At 51.4% G+C, this 19,745-nt stretch overlaps 2 protein-coding genes across 2 annotated transcripts in view; one reads left to right on the forward strand and one right to left on the reverse strand.

The window, feature by feature from the left end:
- Positions 1 to 5,809, forward strand: part of lrriq3 (leucine-rich repeats and IQ motif containing 3) — a 58,951-nt gene extending 53,142 nt beyond the window's left edge. Inside the window, exons 6-7 of the mRNA XM_072510296.1 lie at positions 1,396 to 1,543; positions 5,648 to 5,809. Coding sequence (XP_072366397.1) covers positions 1,396 to 1,543; positions 5,648 to 5,667 — 168 coding nt within the window. The 3' untranslated portion in view covers positions 5,668 to 5,809. The remainder of the gene's footprint in view (positions 1 to 1,395; positions 1,544 to 5,647) is intronic.
- Positions 5,810 to 14,464: 8,655 nt separating this feature from the next.
- Positions 14,465 to 19,745, reverse strand: part of cryz (crystallin, zeta (quinone reductase)) — a 57,974-nt gene continuing 52,693 nt past the window's right edge. The window contains exons 8-9 of the mRNA XM_072510297.1: positions 17,971 to 18,066; positions 14,465 to 15,724 (exon numbers count right to left, since the gene is read on the reverse strand). Of these exons, the coding sequence (XP_072366398.1) occupies positions 15,563 to 15,724; positions 17,971 to 18,066 (258 nt within the window). The 3' untranslated portion in view covers positions 14,465 to 15,562. The remainder of the gene's footprint in view (positions 15,725 to 17,970; positions 18,067 to 19,745) is intronic.

Raw genomic sequence — 19,745 nt, forward strand, 5'->3', positions numbered from 1 at the left:
GGGACCCTGGAGCTGTGAAGCAATTGTGCTATCCACAATGCTACCGTGCTGCCCTTTATATACATAATGTGGATGAAGGGACAAAAGTATTGTTGCTAAATTTGCTGGTGACACAAAGATGGGGAAGAAACTAAGTTGTGAAGAGGATAGAAGGAGGCTACACAGGATATAGATATGACAAGTGAGTGGGGAAATTGAGTGTAATGTGGGCAAATGTGAAATTGTCCATTTTGGCAGGAATGATAAAAAATAAGCACATTATCTAAATGATGAGAGAGTGCGGGGCTCTGAGATGCTGGGGCATCTGGCAGTCTTCTTGCATGAATCACAAAAGTCCAGTATGCAGGTAGAGCAAATAATTAGGAAAGTGAATAAAATGTAATTGTTGATTGCAGTGGAATTGAATAGAAAAGTAGGGAGGTTTTGATTAAGTTGTGCAGATCATTGATGAGATCACATCTAGAATACTCTGTACAATAATGGCTTCCTTACCTAAGGAAAGATGTAAATGTGTTAGAAGCAGTTCCGAGAAGGTTTACTTGACTGATACCAGGAATGGGCGGGTTGTCTTATGAGGAAAGGTTGGAGAGGATGGGTTTGTGAGAGTCGACTTGATCAAAACCTTTCAGATCACGAGGGGTTTCGACAGGGTGGGTGTGAGAGGGTGTTTCCTCTTGTGGGAGAATCTAGAACTAGGGGTCATGGCGGCACGGTAGCACAGTGGTTAGCACTGTTGCTTCACAGCGACAGGGACCCGGGTTGGGTCGTTGTCTGTGGGGAGTCTGCACGTTCCCCCCCGTGTGTGCGTGGGTTTCCTCCGGGTGCTCCGGTTTCCTTCCACAAGTCCCAAAAGACGTACTGCTAGGTAAATTGGACATTCTAAATTCTCCCTCTGTGTACCCGAACAGGTGCCGGAATGTGGCGACTAGGGGATTTTCACAGTAACTCCATTGCAGTGTTAATGTATGCCTACTTGTGACAATAATAGATTATTATTATTATTATTGTTTTTTTAAAAAGGGGTCGCTCATTTGGGGCAGAGATGAGAATTGTTTCCTCTCTGAGGGGGGCGAGTCTCTGGAACTCTCTTTCTCAGAAGGCAGTGGATGCAGAATCTTTGAATCTGTTTCAGACAGAGCTGGAGAGATTCGTGATTAACAAAGGGGGCGATAGGTTATCGGGGTTAGGCAGGAATGTGGGGTCGAGGTTACAGTCAGCTCAGCCACGATCTTATAGAATGGCGGAGCGGGCTCGGGGGGGGGGGGGCCCAGTGGCCTCTTCCTGATCCTGATTCACATGTTTCTCGTGCATATTTTGTTCCTATTTCAGTTTGCCAGCTTTTGTATTTTTCCCTTTATCTCTTAACTCAGCTTATTCTCGTTGCATTGTGTTTAGGATCGATATGAAGCCCACGAAATAACCTCTGGCCTTTACCCACGCATAACAAAATGGAGAATGGAGGACACTCCAAATTTTAAGCCGAACAAAAGTGACGTTTTCCAGCCTCGGACCTTTAGACAACCGGTGTTTCACCCTCACTCAGGTAACATAGATTATAAGAGCACAACCACCTGGTCTATTAACCCACATGGCCATTGTGCTTCATGCCCGATGGTATACAGTACGCCCCAGCCCTTTTAAAGACATTTTCTGGATGTGGGCCTCACTGGCGAGGCCAACATTTGTTGCCCATCCCTAATCCCCTGAGAAGGTGGTGGTGAGTCGCCTTGAACTGCTGCAGACCTTCAGGTGTAGGTACACCCACAGTGCTGTTAGGGAGGGAGTTCCAGGATTTTAACCCAGCGACAGTGAAGGAACGGTTGGTTATATCTCCAAGTGACTTGGCAAGTGATTTGCAGGCAGTGGTGTTCCCATGTATCTGCTACCCTTGTCCCAGCTGGTAGAAGCTTTTGGTTTGACCAGTGCTGTTGAACGAGCCTTGGTGAGTTGCTGCAGTGCATCTTCTAGGCAGTACACAGGGCCCCTGATACACACGGCTGCTACTGTGCGTCGGTGGTGGAGGGATTAAATGTTGATGGTGGCGTTGGAGTGCATAATCCTGGATGGTGCTGAGCTTCTTGAGTGTTGATGGAGCCACATTCATCCAGGCAAGTGGAGAATATTCCATCACACTCCTGACTTGTGCCTTGTTAATTCTTCTGAAGCCAGATGATGAAACAGGAAATTAGGCACATCTCTTTTATTTAATACTATGTTTATATTCAGAATGCAACATTATAGATGTCTTCCTCCTCCCAATCTAAACCCAGTGTCCCAGAAGTCTCCTTTTATATCACCTTTTAAACCCAAAAAATGGTTAACCCATCACCAGTTAAGTGCCCCATTTCAAAAGGGGCACTTTTGCTCTATTGCAAAACAAAACTCTGCTCCAGGTTCTTAATCAATCGCTTCCCTCCACCTGTCTATCCTTAACCTTAAAAATAATGACTCGACCATTAACAAGGGTGAGCAGTCAGGAGGTCCAGTTCAGGACGTTGACAGTGGGGATTTATTCCGCCTCCCTCCCACGACTATTGGGAGATGGCCATTGCGTGGTAATTATGTAGCGCCAAGGTTACTAATCATTCATGCTGCTTTGTCCTGGGTGGCTGAACATTTTGTGCCTCACTGGAGCTGCACACATCCAGGCATGTGGAGAGTCTTCCATCACACCAGGAAAAATGCAGTCACTGGGAGGGGGGGCTTGGTTCCAGAACATCACTGCAGGAGTCCTTCCTCGTGTCCTCGGCCCAACCCTCTTCATTTCATCATAAGGTTAGAAGTTGGGGTGTTAACTCTGGGTGGCACAGTAGTTAACAGTGTGCCACAGGATCAGGGTCCCAGGTTCATTTCCGACCTCGGGTGACTGTGCGGAGTCTGCACGTTCTCCCCGTGTCTGCGTGGGGTTCCGCCGGGTTCCTCCCACAGTCCAAAGACGTGCAGGTTAGGTGGATTGGCCGTGATAAATTGTCCTTAGTGTCCAAAAGGTTAAGTGGGGTTACAGGGATAGGGTATGGGTTGGCCTAGGTAGGTTGCTCGAAGGGTCGGTGCAGACTTGATGGGCTGAATGGCCTCATTCTGCACTGGAGGGATTCTATGATTGCACCATTCCTGACTCCTTAGAAACTGAATAAAAGCGAATTACTTTGTCAGCTTTGACAAAGGGTCATCTGGACTCGAAACGTTCGCTCTTTTCTCTCCCTACAGATGCTGCCAGACCTGCTGAGATTTTCCAGCATTTTCTCTTTGGTCCTTAGATACTGAAGCAGTCCATGTCCAAATGCAACAAGACCTCGACAATATCCAGGCTTGGGCTGCCAAGAATGGGTGGCATGGTGGCACAGCGGTTAGCACTGCTGTCTCACAGCTCCAGGGTCCCAGGTTCAATTCTGGCCTCAGGTGACTGTGTGAAGTTAGCATTTTCTCCCCATGTCTGTGTGGGTTTCCTCCGGGTGCTCCGGTTTCCTCCCACATTCCGAAGATGTGCAGGTTAGGTGGATTGGCCATGATAAATTACCCTTAGTGTCCAAAAGGTTAGGTGGGGTTACTGGGTTACGGGGATAGGGTGGAGGCATGGGCTTAGGTAGGGTGCTCTTTCCAAGGCCTGGTGCAGACTCGATGGGCCGAATGGCCTCCTTCTGCACTGTAAATTCTAAGATGTAAGTGGCAAGTAACATTCATGCTGCACAGGTGCCAGGCAATGACCATCCCCAAGAAGAGGTTTTAACCATCGTCCCTTGACATTCAATGGCATTACCATCGCTGAATCCCCCACAATCAACATCCTGGGGGTTACCATTGACCAAAATTGAACTGGACCCAGCCACATTAATACTGTGGCTACCAGAGCAGGTCAAAGGTTAGGAATCCTATGGCGAGAAACCTGACCCCCAAAGTCTGTCCACCATCTACAAGGCACAAGTCAGGAGTGTAATGGAATACTCTCCACTTGCCTGGATGAGTGCAGCTCCAACAACACTCAACAAGCTCGGCACCATCCAGGACAAAGCAGCCCCGCTTGATTGCTCCCCTTCCACAAACATTCAAACCCTCCACCACCGATGCACAATGGCAGCCATGTGATGCACCGCAGTAACTCACCAAGGTTCCTTAGACAGCACCCTCCAAACCCACGACCACTACCATCTAGAAGGACAAGAGCAGCAGATACCTGGGAACCCCACCACCTGGAGGTTCCCCTCCAAGTCACTCACCACCCTGACTTGGAAATATATCGGCCGTTCCTTCACTGTCGCTGGGGCAACATCCTGGAACTCCCTCCCTAACAGCACAGTGGGTGTATCTATACATGAAGGACTGCAGCGGTTCAAAAAGTCAGCTCCTCACCACCTCATTAAAGGCAATTCGGGATGGGCAATAAATGCTAGCCTAGACAACGATACCCACTTTCCATGAATGAATAAAAAAACTTCCTGACTTGTGCCTTGGAGATACTGGACAGGCTTTGAGGAGTCAGGAGGTGAGTTACTCTGCAGAATTCCCAGCTTCTGACCTCCTCTTGTAGCCACAGTATTTATGTGAATGTCATGGAATAATTACAGCACACAAGGCAATTCTGCTGATCTGATCCATGCCCAGGGGTAATGAGAATGAGGGATTCAGTGATGGTAAATACATTGAATGTCAAGGGGAGGGGTTAATTGAAGATGGTTGTTTCATAGAATTTACAGTGCAGGAGGCCATTCGGCCCATCGAGTCTGCACCGGCTCTTGGAAAGAGCACCCTACCCAAGGTCAACACCTCTCCCCATAACCCAGTAACCCCACCCAACACTAAGGGCAATTTTGGACACTAAGGGCAATTTATCATGGCCAATCCACCTAACCTGCACATCTTTGGACTGTGGGAGGAAACCGGAGCACCCGGAGGAAACCCACGCACACACGGGGAGGATGTGCAGACTCCGCACAGACAGTGACCCAAGCCGGAATTGAACCTGGGACCCCGGAGCTGTGAAGCAATTGTGCTATCCACAATGCTACCGTGCTGCCCTATGTTGATGGCACTCATGTGGTCATTTCCCAACCTAAACCTGGATACTGTCATGGCCTTGCTGTCTTTAATCTCCTGGGAAAGGTGTAATGATCAGATTTGGAAAACCCAGGCCAATCAAAGATAGGACTTGTATTTCTATCGTGTTATTTACACCCTCTCTCAAAGCGCTTGCAGACAATGAGACACCTTTACACAATAGACATTGTCTAATGTTGGAAACACAGAAACAATTTGCACAAAGCAAATTCCCACCAACAGCAATGTGGTAATAGAAAATAGTCTGTTTTAGTGAAGCGGCTTAAGGAATAGATTTTGCCTCCGGGACCCCTGTTCTTTGCAATGGTACAATGGGATCGTGTACACCCACCTCAGAGCCAATGGGCCTCGGAATAAAAGCTCGTCTGAAAGGCAGCACTTCCAAACATGTAACGTTTCCTGATGACCGTGCTGGTGCGTCTCCCTGGATTGTGGCGTCACGTTTCAGGACTGGGATTTGAACCCACCACCATCTGACCCTGAGGTGATCGTACCACCCACTGACCCAGTGCTGATACGTTAGAGGGTGAGTAAGCTCGTACATGCCCACTGGCTGATCAAAACTAGTCCACACTGACATTGACTTGTATTACAGACCGTCCACGTCTTTTATGAATGGCCCCCTAACCCAGGCAGAAACCGTGTTCACTTGAAGGAATAATGCCTGTGTGTGCAGTGAAGAGATACTTCGACAACTTCAACTTGCTGCTTTGCAATTGCCAAATAAATCGAACAATAAATAAATTTGTACAAATCATCTCGAGATTTTGAGCTTTTTGTTTTTCATACTCCTTCACAGTTCACCTTTCTCGCACCTTTGTTTAAATCTGTACAAGTTCAGGATTGCTGAATCATGGGGTGGAATTTTCCATTATTCTGGCAGTATGTTGTTTTGGGCGGGAGAAGTGGGGAGCAGCCCGCTGGCAGCATTGGCAAGTTTTCACATATTTCTAGGCACTTTAAAAAAAGGTTTTGCAGTAGTTTCATGCCGTGCATAAAAAACTCTGGTTTGCCCGACCCACTATCACTCGAGCTCTTCAGTCGGTGTGTGTTGCGGGGGGGGGGGGGGGGGTGTCCTGTTTGCACTCTCTCCCCGTCAGTCTCCTTTGAGGACAAGCTGGCTCACAATATTTGGGGCAGCGCGGTAGCATAGTGGTTAGCACAATTGCTTCACTGCTCCAGGGTCCCAGGTTCGATTCCCGGCTTGGGTCACTCTCTGTGCGGAGTCTGCACATCCTCCCCGTGTCTGCGTGGGTTTCCTCCGGGTGCTCCGGTTTCCTCCCACAGTCCAAAGATGGGCAGGTTAGGTGAATTGGCCATTCTAAATTGCCCTTCGAATTGCCCTTAGTGCCGGGTGGGGTTACTGGGATAGGGTGGAGGTGTGGGCTTGGGTAGGGTGCTCTTTCCAAAGAGCCTTTTCAGACTCGATGGGCCGAATGGCCTCCTTCTGCACTGTAAATTCTATGATCTATAAAGGAGAGCATAGACGGGCGGAGGAATGCCCCAACTGAAAATCCTCTCGCCATTCGAGGAGAGCTCTCCAGCTTTCTGGGGAGCAAGCAGGGCAGTGCGTGCCTACAAACCCTGGGGTGCTTGAGGCAAAGGGAGGGGGAAGAGAGGCTTCAAGGAGTCCAAGGTTTTTATGGGGCCAGAGACATTGAGACACATGCACATTGACCAAGCATTGACACAAGCCCCTTGTGCCTGTTGACTGATCTATGGCACCTTACTAACTTGCAAGATTTTGAAAATCATCAGGCATATCTTTTCCTGTTAATCTCCCTCCATCTCCAACTCTCTCTTTCTCTAATACTCTCCCTCCCCCCCAATCTCCCTCCCCCCATCTCTCTTTCCCTGTATTATAGTCTATCCCATTCCTTTCCTCTTGGGAAAGGCCATCCCAGGTCATGTAAACCAAACAGAAGTTACCTGCCTCATCGCTGCAAATAGAATGGATAAAAATGGATCAGGCACAACAATCCCTCAAAAATACTCATTGGAAGAGGCAACAAAATGATGCGACTGTCACAAAATAATCACATCCGGAAACTAAATGACAACGATGTCCACAACCACCCCCCCCCCCCAACCCAAAAACAGAAAACGAGGGGATCTAACTCAGTAATCCTCATTAAACACTTCCCCACACACTGACCAAACCGCTCAGAAAAAAAGTAACTTAACTAAACCCTCTACCAAACATTCCAGTGACCGAAACCTGTGCCACCAGGGACCCCGAGAAAAACTGGAGTCAATGGGAATCAGGGGGGAAACTCTCCGCTGGTTGGAGTCATACCCGGCACAAAGGAAGATGGTTGGAGGTCAATCATCTCAGCTCCAGGACATCACTGCAGGAGTTCCTCAGAGTTGTGTGCTCAGTCCAACCATCTTCACTTGCTTCATCAATAACATTCCCTCTATCATAAGGGCAGATGTGGGAACATTCACTATTCAGCGCCACTCCTAGGATACTGAAGCAAGCGATTCATATGCAGCAAGACCTGGACAATGTTCAGACTTCGACTGATAAATGGAAAATCACATTCACCAGACAAATGCCAGGCAATAATCATCTCCCCTTAATATTCAATGGCATTACCACCACAAAAAAATCCACTATCAACATCCATTAACCACTAAACAGGACTGGCCTGGCCATATGATATTGTGGCTATATACTAATCTTTATTAGTGTCAGATGTAGGCTTACATTTACACTGCAATGAAGTTACTGTGAAAATCCCCTAGTCGCGATATTCTGGCGCCTGTTCGGGTACACAGAGGGAGAATTCAGAATGTCCAATTCACCCAACAAGCATGGCTTTCGGGACTTGTGGGAGGAAACCTGAGCACCCGGAGGAAACCCACGCAGACACGGGGAGAACGCGCAGACTCCACACAGTGACCCAAGCCGGGAATTGAACCTGGGACCCTGGTGCTGTGAAGCGTGCTAACCACTGTGCTACCGTGCCGCCCTACAAGAGCAAGTCAGAGGATCAGAATTCTGAGGCAAGTAACCCAGCTCCCGACCATCCCGACACCGATAAGGTACGAGTCAGGAGTGTGATGGAATACTCTACTCCCCACTTGCCTGGATCAGTGAAGCTCCAGCAACACTCAAGCTCAACACCATCCAGGACAAAGCAGCCCCACTTGACACCCCATCCACAAACTTCAACATGCAACGCTTCCCTCCATCACCAATGCAGTGCATATGTTCCCTTCACAAGTTGCACTGCAGAAACCCACCAAGGCTTCTTTGCCAGCTCCTTCCAAACTCAACCTCTACCACCCAGGACAAAGGCAGCAGACCCATGGGGAAGTTCCCCTCCAAACCACACATCACCCTGACTTGGAACTACATTGCTGTTCCTTCAGTGTTGCTGGATCTGGGAACTCCCTCCCTAACAGCACTGTGGGTGTACCTATAGCAACAGTTCAGGAAGGCACCTCACCAGCTCAAGGACATTAGAGATGGACACATCTCATGAAAGAATTTTTAAAACTTCCTTACTCTAGACTGGTCCTCCCACAATGATGTAATAACCCGAATTAAACTACTTCCACAGACTGGCTTAATGACCTCTGCACACTAGATTAAGGTCCTTTTATATTCCCATCAAATTCCTCCCTCCGTCTTTGTCCCCTTGGCTTTCAAATGGCCCTTTTTATGTGTCTATCTTTTGTGTGTTCACTTGTCTTTCTCCATTCTGTCTCTCTCTCCCCCCCTCCCTGCCTAGTCCTGTATCTGTCTCTCTCTCTCCCTCTCCCCCTCCCTGCCTAGTCCTGTATCTGTCACTCTCCCTCTCCCCCTCCCTGCCTAGTTCTGTATCTGTCTCTCTCTCCCCCTCCCTGCCTAGTCCTGTCTCTCTCTCTCCCCCTCCCTGCCTAGTCCTGTCTCTCTCTCCCCCTCCCTGCCTAGTCCTGTATCTGTCTCTCCCCCTCCCTACCTAGTTCTGTATCTGTCTCTCTCTCTCCCCCTCCCTGCCTAGTCCTGTCTCTCTCTCTCCCCCTCCCTGCCTAGTCCTGTATCTGTCTCTCTCTCCCCCTCCCTGCCTAGTCCTGTATCTGTCTCTCTCTCTACCCTCCCTGCCTAGTCCTGTCTCTCTCTCCCCCTCCCTGCCTAGTCCTGTATCTCTCTCTCCCCCTCACTGCCTAGTCCTGTATCTGTTTCTCTCTCTCCCCCTCCCTGCCTAGTCCTGTCTCTCTCCCCCCTCCCTGCCTAGTCCTGTATCTGTCTCTCCCCCTCCCTGCCTAGTCCTGTACCTGTCGCTCTCTCTCCCCCTCCCTGCCTAGTCCTGTCTCTCTCTCCCCCTCCCTGCCTAGTCCTGTCGCTCTCTCTCCCCCTCCCTGCCTAGTCCTGTCTCTCTCTCCCCCTCCCTGCCTAGTCCTGTCTCTCTCTCTCCCCCTCCCTGCCTAGTCCTGTCTCTCTCTCTCCCCCTCCCTGCCTAGTCCTGTATCTGTCTCTCTCTCCCCCTCCCTGCCTAGTCCTGTATCTGTCTCTCTCTCTACCCTCCCTGCCTAGTCCTGTCTCTCTCTCCCCCTCCCTGCCTAGTCCTGTATCTGTCTCTCTCTCTCCCCCTCCCTGCCTAGTCCTGTCTCTCTCTCCCCCTCCCTGCCTAGTCCTGTATCTGTTTCTCTCTCTCCCTCTCCCCCTCCCTGCCTAGTCCTGTATCTGTCACTCTCCCTCTCCCCCTCCCTGCCTAGTTCTGTATCTGTCTCTCTCTCCCCCTCCCTGCCTAGTCCTGTCTCTCTCTCTCCCCCTCCCTGCCTAGTCCTGTCTCTCTCTCCCCCTCCCTGCCTAGTCCTGTATCTGTCTCTCCCCCTCCCTACCTAGTTCTGTATCTGTCTCTCTCTCCCCCCCTCCCTGCCTAGTCCTGTATCTGTCTCTCTCTCTCCCTCCCTGCCTAGTCCTGTATCTGTCACTCTCCCTCTCCCCCTCCCTGCCTAGTTCTGTATCTGTCTCTCTCTCCCCCTCCCTGCCTAGTCCTGTCTCTCTCTCTCCCCCTCCCTGCCTAGTCCTGTCTCTCTCTCCCCCTCCCTGCCTAGTCCTGTATCTGTCTCTCCCCCTCCCTACCTAGTTCTGTATCTGTCTCTCTCTCTCCCCCTCCCTGCCTAGTCCTGTCTCTCTCTCTCCCCCTCCCTGCCTAGTCCTGTATCTGTCTCTCTCTCCCCCTCCCTGCCTAGTCCTGTATCTGTCTCTCTCTCTACCCTCCCTGCCTAGTCCTGTCTCTCTCTCCCCCTCCCTGCCTAGTCCTGTATGTCTCTCTCTCCCCCTCACTGCCTAGTCCTGTATCTGTTTCTCTCTCTCCCCCTCCCTGCCTAGTCCTGTCTCTCTCCCCCTCCCTGCCTAGTCCTGTATCTGTCTCTCCCCCTCCCTGCCTAGTCCTGTACCTGTCGCTCTCTCTCCCCCTCCCTGCCTAGTCCTGTCTCCCTCTCCCCCTCCCTGCCTAGTCCTGTCTCTCTCTCCCCCTCCCTGCCTAGTCCTGTCGCTCTCTCTCCCCCTCCCTGCCTAGTCCTGTCTCTCTCTCCCCCTCCCTGCCTAGTCCTGTCTCTCTCTCTCCCCCTCCCTGCCTAGTCCTGTCTCTCTCTCTCCCCCTCCCTGCCTAGTCCTGTATCTGTCTCTCTCTCCCCCTCCCTGCCTAGTCCTGTATCTGTCTCTCTCTCTACCCTCCCTGCCTAGGCCTGTCTCTCTCTCCCCCTCCCTGCCTAGTCCTGTATCTGTCTCTCTCTCTCCCCCTCCCTGCCTAGTCCTGTCTCTCTCTCCCCCTCCCTGCCTAGTCCTGTATCTGTTTCTCTCTCTCCCCCTCCCTGCCTAGTCCTGTCTCTCTCTCTCCCCCTCCCTGCCTAGTCCTGTATCTGTCTCTCTCTCTCCCCCTCCCTGCCTAGTCCTGTATCTGTCGCTCTCTCTCCCCCTCCCTGCCTAGTCCTGACTCTCTCTCCCCCTCCCTGCCTAGTCCTGTATCTGTCTCCCTCTCCCCCTCCCTGCCTAGTCCTGTATCTGTCACTCTCCCTCTCCCCCTCCCTGCCTAGTTCTGTATCTGTCTCTCTCTCTCCCCCTCCCTGCCTAGTCCTGTCTCTCTCTCTCCCCCTCCCTGCCTAGTCCTGTCTCTCTCTCCCCCTCCCTAGTCCTGTATCTGTCTCTCCCCCTCCCTGCCGAGTTCTGTATCTGTCTCTCTCTCTCCCCCTCCCTGCCTAGTCCTGTCTCTCTCTCTCCCCCTCCCTGCCTAGTCCTGTATCTGTCTCTCTCTCCCCCTCCCTGCCTAGTCCTGTATCTGTCTCTCTCTCTACCCTCCCTGCCTAGTCCTGTCTCTCTCTCCCCCTCCCTGCCTAGTCCTGTATGTCTCTCTCTCCCCCTCACTGCCTAGTCCTGTATCTGTTTCTCTCTCTCCCCCTCCCTGCCTAGTCCTGTCTCTCTCCCCCTCCCTGCCTAGTCCTGTATCTGTCTCTCCCCCTCCCTGCCTAGTCCTGTACCTGTCGCTCTCTCTCCCCCTCCCTGCCTAGTCCTGTCTCTCTCTCCCCCTCCCTGCCTAGTCCTGTCTCTCTCTCCCCCTCCCTGCCTAGTCCTGTCGCTCTCTCTCCCCCTCCCTGCCTAGTCCTGTCTCTCTCTCCCCCTCCCTGCCTAGTCCTGTCTCTCTCTCTCCCCCTCCCTGCCTAGTCCTGTCTCTCTCTCTCCCCCTCCCTGCCTAGTCCTGTATCTGTCTCTCTCTCCCCCTCCCTGCCTAGTCCTGTATCTGTCTCTCTCTCTACCCTCCCTGCCTAGTCCTGTCTCTCTCTCCCCCTCCCTGCCTAGTCCTGTATCTGTCTCTCTCTCTCCCCCTCCCTGCCTAGTCCTGTCTCTCTCTCCCCCTCCCTGCCTAGTCCTGTATCTGTTTCTCTCTCTCCCCCTCCCTGCCTAGTCCTGTCTCTCTCTCTCCCCCTCCCTGCCTAGTCCTGTATCTGTCTCTCTCTCTCCCCCTCCCTGCCTAGTCCTGTATCTGTCGCTCTCTCCCCCTCCCTGCCTAGTCCTGTCTCTCTCCCCCTCCCTGCCTAGTCCTGTATCTGTCTCTCTCTCCCCCTCCCTGCCTAGTCCTGTATCTGTCTCTCTCTCCCCCTCCCTGCCTAGTCCTGTATCTGTCTCTCTCTCTCCCCCTCCCTGCCTAGTCCTGTCTCTCTCTCTCCCCCTCCCTGCCTAGTCCTGTCTCACTCTCCCCCCCTCCCTGCCTAGTCCTGTCTCTCTCTCTCCCCCTCCCTAGTCCTGTATCTGTTTCTCTCTCTCCCCCTCCCTGCCTAGTCCTGTCTCTCTCCCCCTCCCTGCCTAGTCCTGTATCTGTCTCTCTCTCTCCCCCTCCCTGCCTAGTCCTGTATCTGTCTCTCTCTCTCCCCCTCCCTGCCTAGTCCTGTATCTGTCTCTCTCTCCCTCTCCCCCTCCCTGCCTAGTCCTGTATCTGTCTCTCTCTCTCCCCCTCCCTGCCTAGTCCTGTCTCTCTCTCTCCCCCTCCCTGCCTAGTCCTGTCTCTCTCTCTCCCCCTCCCTGCCTAGTCCTGTCTCTCTCTCTCCCCCTCCCTAGTCCTGTATCTGTTTCTCTCTCTCCCCCTCCCTGCCTAGTCCTGTCTCTCTCCCCCTCCCTGCCTAGTCCTGTCTCTCTCCCCCTCCCTGCCTAGTCCTGTATCTGTCTCTCTCTCTCCCCCTCCCTGCCTAGTCCTGTATCTGTCTCTCTCTCTCCCCCTCCCTGCCTAGTCCTGTATCTGTCTCTCCCCCTCCCTGCCTAGTCCTGTATCTGTCTCTCTCTCTATGCGGTTTTTATGTCTGTCTCTCTTTTTCTCTCGCTCCACGTGTATGTTTCTACAGTCCATCCACCTGCTTTTCAACTGAAAAAATGCGAGTGTGTGAACTGTTAGCTTGTGAAGAGGGATTAATGGGATTAACCCGACAGACCGGTCTCATGAGGGTTTCTGCGAGACATTTCACTTTTCTAACGAGAATGGATCCATCGATATGTTTCTGCCATTTTCCTTCTTCAATTGATTGTTCAGGGTCGTGGTTCCATGCTCCTCGTCAAACTCCCACACAGCAAACCCAGCAGATTCTTCTATTAATTTACAGTTACTCAGTAACAATTAAGAAATTGAGAATCATTCACAAAGAGCCTCTCTGTGTTTGCAAATAAGGTGAGCTGCATAAAAACCCCTATTTTATTATCATAGAATTTTCAGTGCAGAAGGAGGCCATTCGGCCCATCGAGTCTGCACCGGCTCTTGGAAAGAGCACCCCACCCAAGGTCAACACCTCCACCCTATCCCCATAACCCAGTAACCCCACCCAACCCTAAGGGCAATTTTGGACACTTAAGGGCAATTTATCATGGCCAATCCACCTAACCTGCACATCTTTGGACTGTGGGAGGAAACCGGAGCACCCGGAGGAAACCCACGCACACGGGGAGGACGTGCAGACTCCGCACAGCCAGTGACCCAAGTCGGAATCGAACCTGGGACCCTGGAGCTGTGAAGCAATTGTGCTATCCACAATGCTACCGTGCTGCCCACTATTTCAATGTCCGTTGACTGTGCCATGGCTACCAGAGCGTGAACTGGCCAGGACTAGATTCCCAAGAGAGAGGAGACTGGGAACTTATGTGTGGAGGATAAATAAAGCAGTGAGTGCAATGATGTGAGAGATCTCAACAGAGAAAAGGTGGGACTGAGCACTGAAGACTAATTCCTCGCTGAATGCTGATTTGGTCAATAGTTTAATTACAAAATTGCTGACGCAAGGGAACGTCTATCCTTTTAATTCTCACTGTAATGTTATTTGCCAATGGGTCACACGGACTATGTGATACACTGCACAGTTGTATCACATCACAGTATCCCCAGCATTTCAGTATGAGTCTCACTTCACCACTTTGATGTTTAAATCGAAAACCTTTTATCATAAATTAGTACTTCGATCCTGGTAAACATGAGTCAAGAATGCCCAGTAGCTGTTGGGAATTAGTCCTGGTAGTTTTGGTGCTGGAGAACGAGCAGTCCCGAAGTGAATAGGGCGATAAATGCGGACATTGAGCGCCACACGTTTACTGGCAGAAGGAAAAAAAAACTGTCCACCAGTTTTTTAAGCCATGATGTGGAGATGCCGCGTTGGACTGGGGTGGGCACAGTAAGAAGTCTTACAACACCAGGTTAAAGTCCAACAAGTTTGTTTCAAACACTAGCTTTCGGAGCACTGCTCCTTCCCCAGACTCACCTGATGAAGGAGCCACGCCCCGAAAGCTAGTGTTTGAAACAAACTTGTTGGACTTTAACCTGGTGTTGTAAGACTTCTTACAGTTTTTTAAGGTTGTTGATGATCCTGCCCCGTCTTCCAGTAACTTCACCATTTGTCCCTCTGTCCGACCCCCCCAACTCCACAAACAAGCTTCACAACTATCACTGGTGAGTTAATATTTATTTTATGTTTAGAAATTCATTTTATGTGAAAAGTCATTTCATTTAGGAATTGAACTGCGATGTTTCAAGCTACATTCTTGACCTGGTGAGAAAATGCCCACAAGAATCTAACTCCAGTTTACAAATTAATTCACAAGGAAAAATCTGATTTGCTGAAAGTCACACTTTGCAAGGTGGGGTCCTGAAACCGTGCTTTATGTTCACCGGCTGAAAATCTGAATTGAATATTGTCGACACAGAGGTGATAATGCCTGTGCTGGATTTTTAACAGAGTGACCCAGTTAGCCCCATTCCTCCAATAAAGGCACAATACTACGGATGAAGGTTTAAAATTTGGGAGCGGAGAACGTTCGTAGCAGTGTCCAATCTGCAATCAGAAGCCACAGCAATTCCCATTTTGTTTCCTGACTTTTGTTTTCTGAATATTCGTCACAATGTCCTTTAAACACACAAGACTGACAGAGCAGGGGTAGACCGGCACACTCGTCGGGGGTGGCGCAGTGGTTAGCACTGTTGCTTCACAGCGCCAGGGATCCGGGTTCGATTCCGGCCTCGGGTGACTGTCTGTGCGGAGACTGCACGTCCTCCCCGTGTCTGCGTGGGTTTCCCCCGGGTGCTCCGGTTTCCTCCCACAGTCCAAAGATGTGCAGGTTGGGTGGATTGGCCATGATAAATTGCCCCGTAGTGTCCAAACGTTAGGTGGGGTGCTGGGTTACGGGACTAGGGTGGAGGTGTGGGCTTGGGTAGGGTGCTCTTTCCAAGGGCCGGTGCAGACTCGATGGGCCGAATGGCTTCCTGCACTGTAAATCCTATGGTTAATTATGTCCTACCCTATCATGGTCAGAGCAATAAAGCTCAAATTAATCAATATTGTTCATTCTTGAGCCTGAATTAAGTGCAAATCAGGGTACAATAATGTTGTGTGACAGGGGACTTGGAGAGTTCAAACACAACTCACTCCCCCAGCCACATTCCCCCCCCAAAAACACCGAGCCCAGAGCTCTGAAATTATGAAAGATTTCTACAGGGGTGGCCTGATGCTTACTGGGCAGCGATGTTCTTTCCGTAAGGCAGACGTGTCATATTAGAAGTATCATTTTGCCCACTGCTCCAGACCCCTTAATGATGTCCTCGTGGGCCTGGGCCACCTTCTCCAGTGGGTATTCTGGCCCCACCACAGGCTTCAGCCAACCCACCTCCATTCCTGCCAGGAGCGCAGCGACTGACTCCAGCCGGTCCTCCTGCACAAAACACAAAGACTTGAAAAGTTCATCGTTTGTCCATCGGGAAAGCATTTTGGGACATTCTGAGGCGGTTAAATGCCAGATATAAATGCAGCAAAAACTTGCATTTATTAAGTGTCTTTAACACAGTAAAACATCCAAGTCACTTCACAACAGCAATTACCAAACAAAAGTGTGACAATGAGTCACAAGAATGAAACTGGGGCAGGTGACCAAAGCACTTTAGAGCCAATGGAGTATTGAGGAGTCATCACAACTATAATAACAGCATCTTCCTATTAAAATGCATTTTAACAGCCTGGTTTCTAACTGAGGGAAGCTCCCGAATTGCACATCCTCCATTTTCACTTTATCATGTTTACGATGTATGCTCAGTCTTCTATTGAAAAAGATCGCAGCTCCCCCCTCCTGGACCCTCGCTACTTCCACGTGCCCCTTGGAAGAGGAAATGAGTAGTGAGTAAGGAGGGGCATATGCTGGAGGGTTGGGGGGGTGCAGGAGAGCCGGGAGAGAGTGGTGAGCAGGGGGGTTGGGAGGGTGAGCAGGGGGTTTGGGAGGGGGGTGTGCAGGGGGGTTAGGGTGAGGGTGAGCAGGTGGGTCGGGGGGTGAGGAGGAGGGGAGGGGGTGAGCAGGAGGGGAGGGGGTGAGCAGGAGGGTTGGGGGGTGAGGAGGGGGGTGAGCAGGAGGGGAGGGGGGTGAGGAGGGGAGGGGGTGAGGAGGAGGGGAGGGGGTGAGGAGGAGGGGAGGGGGTGAGCAGGAGGGGAGGGGGTGAGCAGGAGGGGAGGGGGTGAGCAGGAGGGGAGGGGGGTGTGCAGGAGGGGAGGGGGTGAGCAGGAGGGGAGGGGGGTGAGGAGGAGGGGAGGGGGTGAGCAGGAGGGGAGGGGGTGAGCAGGAGGGGAGGGGGTGAGCAGGAGGGGAGGGGGTGAGCAGGAGGGGAGGGGGTGAGGAGGAGGGGAGGGGGGTGTGCAGGAGGGGAGGGGGTGAGCAGGAGGGGAGGGGGGTGAGGAGGAGGGGAGGGGGTGAGCAGGAGGGGAGGGGGTGAGCAGGAGGGGAGGGGGTGAGCAGGAGGGGAGGGGGTGAGGAGGAGGGGAGGGGGGTGAGCAGGGGGGTTAGGGCGAGGGTGAGCAGGGGGGTTAGGGCGAAGGTGAGCAGGGGGGTTAGGGCGAGGGTGAGCAGGGGGGTTAGGGCGAGGGTGAGCAGGGGGGTTAGGGCGAGGGTGAGCAGGGGGGTTAGGGCGAGGGTGAGCAGGGGGGTTAGGGCGAGGGTGAGCAGGGGGGTTAGGGCGAGGGTGAGCAGGGGGGTTAGGGCGAGGGTGAGCAGGGGGGTTAGGGCGAAGGTGAGCAGGGGGGTTAGGGCGAGGGTGAGCAGGGGGGTTAGGGCGAAGGTGAGCAGGGGGGTTAGGGCGAGGGTGAGCAGGGGGGTTAGGGCGAAGGTGAGCAGGGGGGTTAGGGCGAGGGTGAGCAGGGGGGTTAGGGCGAGGGTGAGCAGGGGGGTTAGGGCGAGGGTGAGCAGGGGGGTTAGGGCGAGGGTGAGCAGGGGGGTTAGGGCGAGGGTGAGCAGGGGGGTTAGTGAGCAAGAAGCAGCAAATTGGAGATATTAAGATGCCCAGTTAGTTGAAGGGAACAATAGATTTTAAATGTAAACATTAAAAATTGGGAATATAAATTATGCGTTTCACACGTTTTCTTTGGGAAACTGATTTTTGATTGACACATTTTTGGTTAACACGCGTTTTTTTAAGGAACATTTTAGGAGGGCCGAATGTGGGACAGTTGGGTAGAAAATGCAGCAGCATTTTGGGCACAGAAAGCTCCCACAAATAGCAACGTGATAATGAGCAGACAATGTTTTTTGATGTAATCGGAGGGAATAATATTGGCGCAGGCACAACTTTTCTTCTTCCAAATAGTGCTTGTGATCTTTTACTGCCGCCTGAGACAGCGGCTTATCTCATTAGAAAGATCGTACCTCCAACAGTGCAGCATTCCCTCAGTGCTGCAGCGCAACTGTGGGGTACCCGTTCGCACCACCTTCTCCATTGGTTACGATGTCCCGGACATTGAAAGTGATTGGCCTAACATTCTTGTGGTAAATCCTTTCTGCTGTTTTGATGACGCTGCAAACTGTTTATTTAGCACCGCATTGAAAAAAATGCAGAGTAACGAGGTACGAGCGCATTGAGTCCATGCAGCAACTCTACCCTTCGACCCCTAAAGCAAGTATTTGAAATGTGCTCCTCTTACCTTAGTTGCAGTTGGCAATGCAACCCCAATGATGCTGGATTCCTTTGCCATGGTATCCCTGGGATTTATCTCAACTGAACCTCTGCAACCCACAATCTGCAGAATAGAAGCAGTTCCAACTGTAGCATCAATCACACGTCATAATAACTGTAACAAAAACAGAGGGAGCTGGAAAACGCAGCAGGTCTGCCAGCATCTGTGGAGGCCAATGTGATTCCTCTTCGCAAGACTCTTCTTTGGTCGAAAAAACGGAAAGGTGGAGATTTTCTTAAACGGTGAGGGATTGGGAAGCGGATGACCAAATGGACCTGGATGTCCTTGTTCGTGAGTGGCTGAAGCAGGCAGGTGCAGCAAGCAATTAGGATGGCTCATGGTATTTGAGCGCAGGAGTAGAGACCTTGCTGCAATTGTTTACACCTCGTCTGGAGTATACAGCTTTGGACTCCTTATTGAAGGAGAGTGCAACGGACGTTCCCCATCCCTGGGTGGCGGGATTGTCGTATGAGGAGAAATTGGGGAGACTGGGAAAGTTCTCTCGTGTTTTACAAAGATACCTATAGATACATAGATAATAGAAGATCGGATCAGGAGGAGGCCTTTTGGCCCTTCGAGCCTGCTCTGCCATTCATCACCATCATGGCTGATCATCCAACTCAATAGCCTAATCCTGCTTTCTCCCCAGAGCCTTTGATCCCATTCTCCCCAAGTGCTGTATCCAGCCGTCTCTTGAATATATTCAGTGTTTTAGCATCAACTACTTCCTGTGGTAATGAATTCCACAGGCTCACCTCTCTTTGTGTGAAGAAATGTCTCCTTATCTCTCCAAAATGGTTTACCCTGAATCCTCAGACTGTGACCCCTGGATCTGGACACACCCACCATCGGGAACATCTTCCCTGCATCGACCCTGTCCAGTCCTGTTAGAATTTTATAAATCTCTATGAGATTCCCCCTCATTCTTCTGAACTCCAGCGAGAACAATCCTAACCTGGTCAATCTCTCCTCATATGACAGTCCCGCCATCCCTGGAATCAGTCTGGTAAACCTTCGCTGCTCTCCCTCGAGAGCAAGAACATCCTCCCTCAGAGAAGGAGACCAAAACTGCCCACAATACTCCAGGTGTGGCCTCACCAAGGCCCTGTACAATTGCAGCAACACATCCCTGCTTCTATACTCGAAACCTCTCGCAATGAAGGCCAACGTACCATTAGCCTTCTTTACCGCTTGCTGCACCTGCATGCTTACCTTCAGCGACTGGTGCACAAGGACACCCAGGTCCCGCTGCACACTCCCCTCTCCCAATTTACAACCATTCAGGTAGTAATCTGCCTTCCTGTTTTTGCTTCCAAAGTGAATAACCTCCCACTTATCCAAATTATACTGCATCTGCCATTGATTTGCCCACTCGCCCAACCTGTCCAGATCTTGCTGTAGGATCCCTGCATCCTCGTCACAATTCACCCTCCCACCTAATTTGGTATCATCTGCAAATGAGATGTTACATTTTGTTCCCTCATCCAAATCATTAATATATATTGTGAATAGCTGGGGTCCCAGCACCGATCCCTGTGGTACCCCACTAGTTACTGCCTGCCAATTTGAAAAGGACCCATTAATCCCTACTCTTTGTTTCCTCTCTGCCAACCAGTTTTCTATCCACCTCAATACATTTCCCCCAATCCCACGCGCTTTAATTTTGCACAATAATCTCTTATGCGGGACTTTGTCCAACACCTTCTGAAAGTCCAAATATACCACATCGACTGGCTCCCCCT

Source organism: Scyliorhinus torazame, chromosome 7 (assembly GCF_047496885.1).
Source record: "Scyliorhinus torazame isolate Kashiwa2021f chromosome 7, sScyTor2.1, whole genome shotgun sequence".
NCBI classification, from domain to species: Eukaryota; Metazoa; Chordata; class Chondrichthyes; order Carcharhiniformes; family Scyliorhinidae; genus Scyliorhinus; species Scyliorhinus torazame.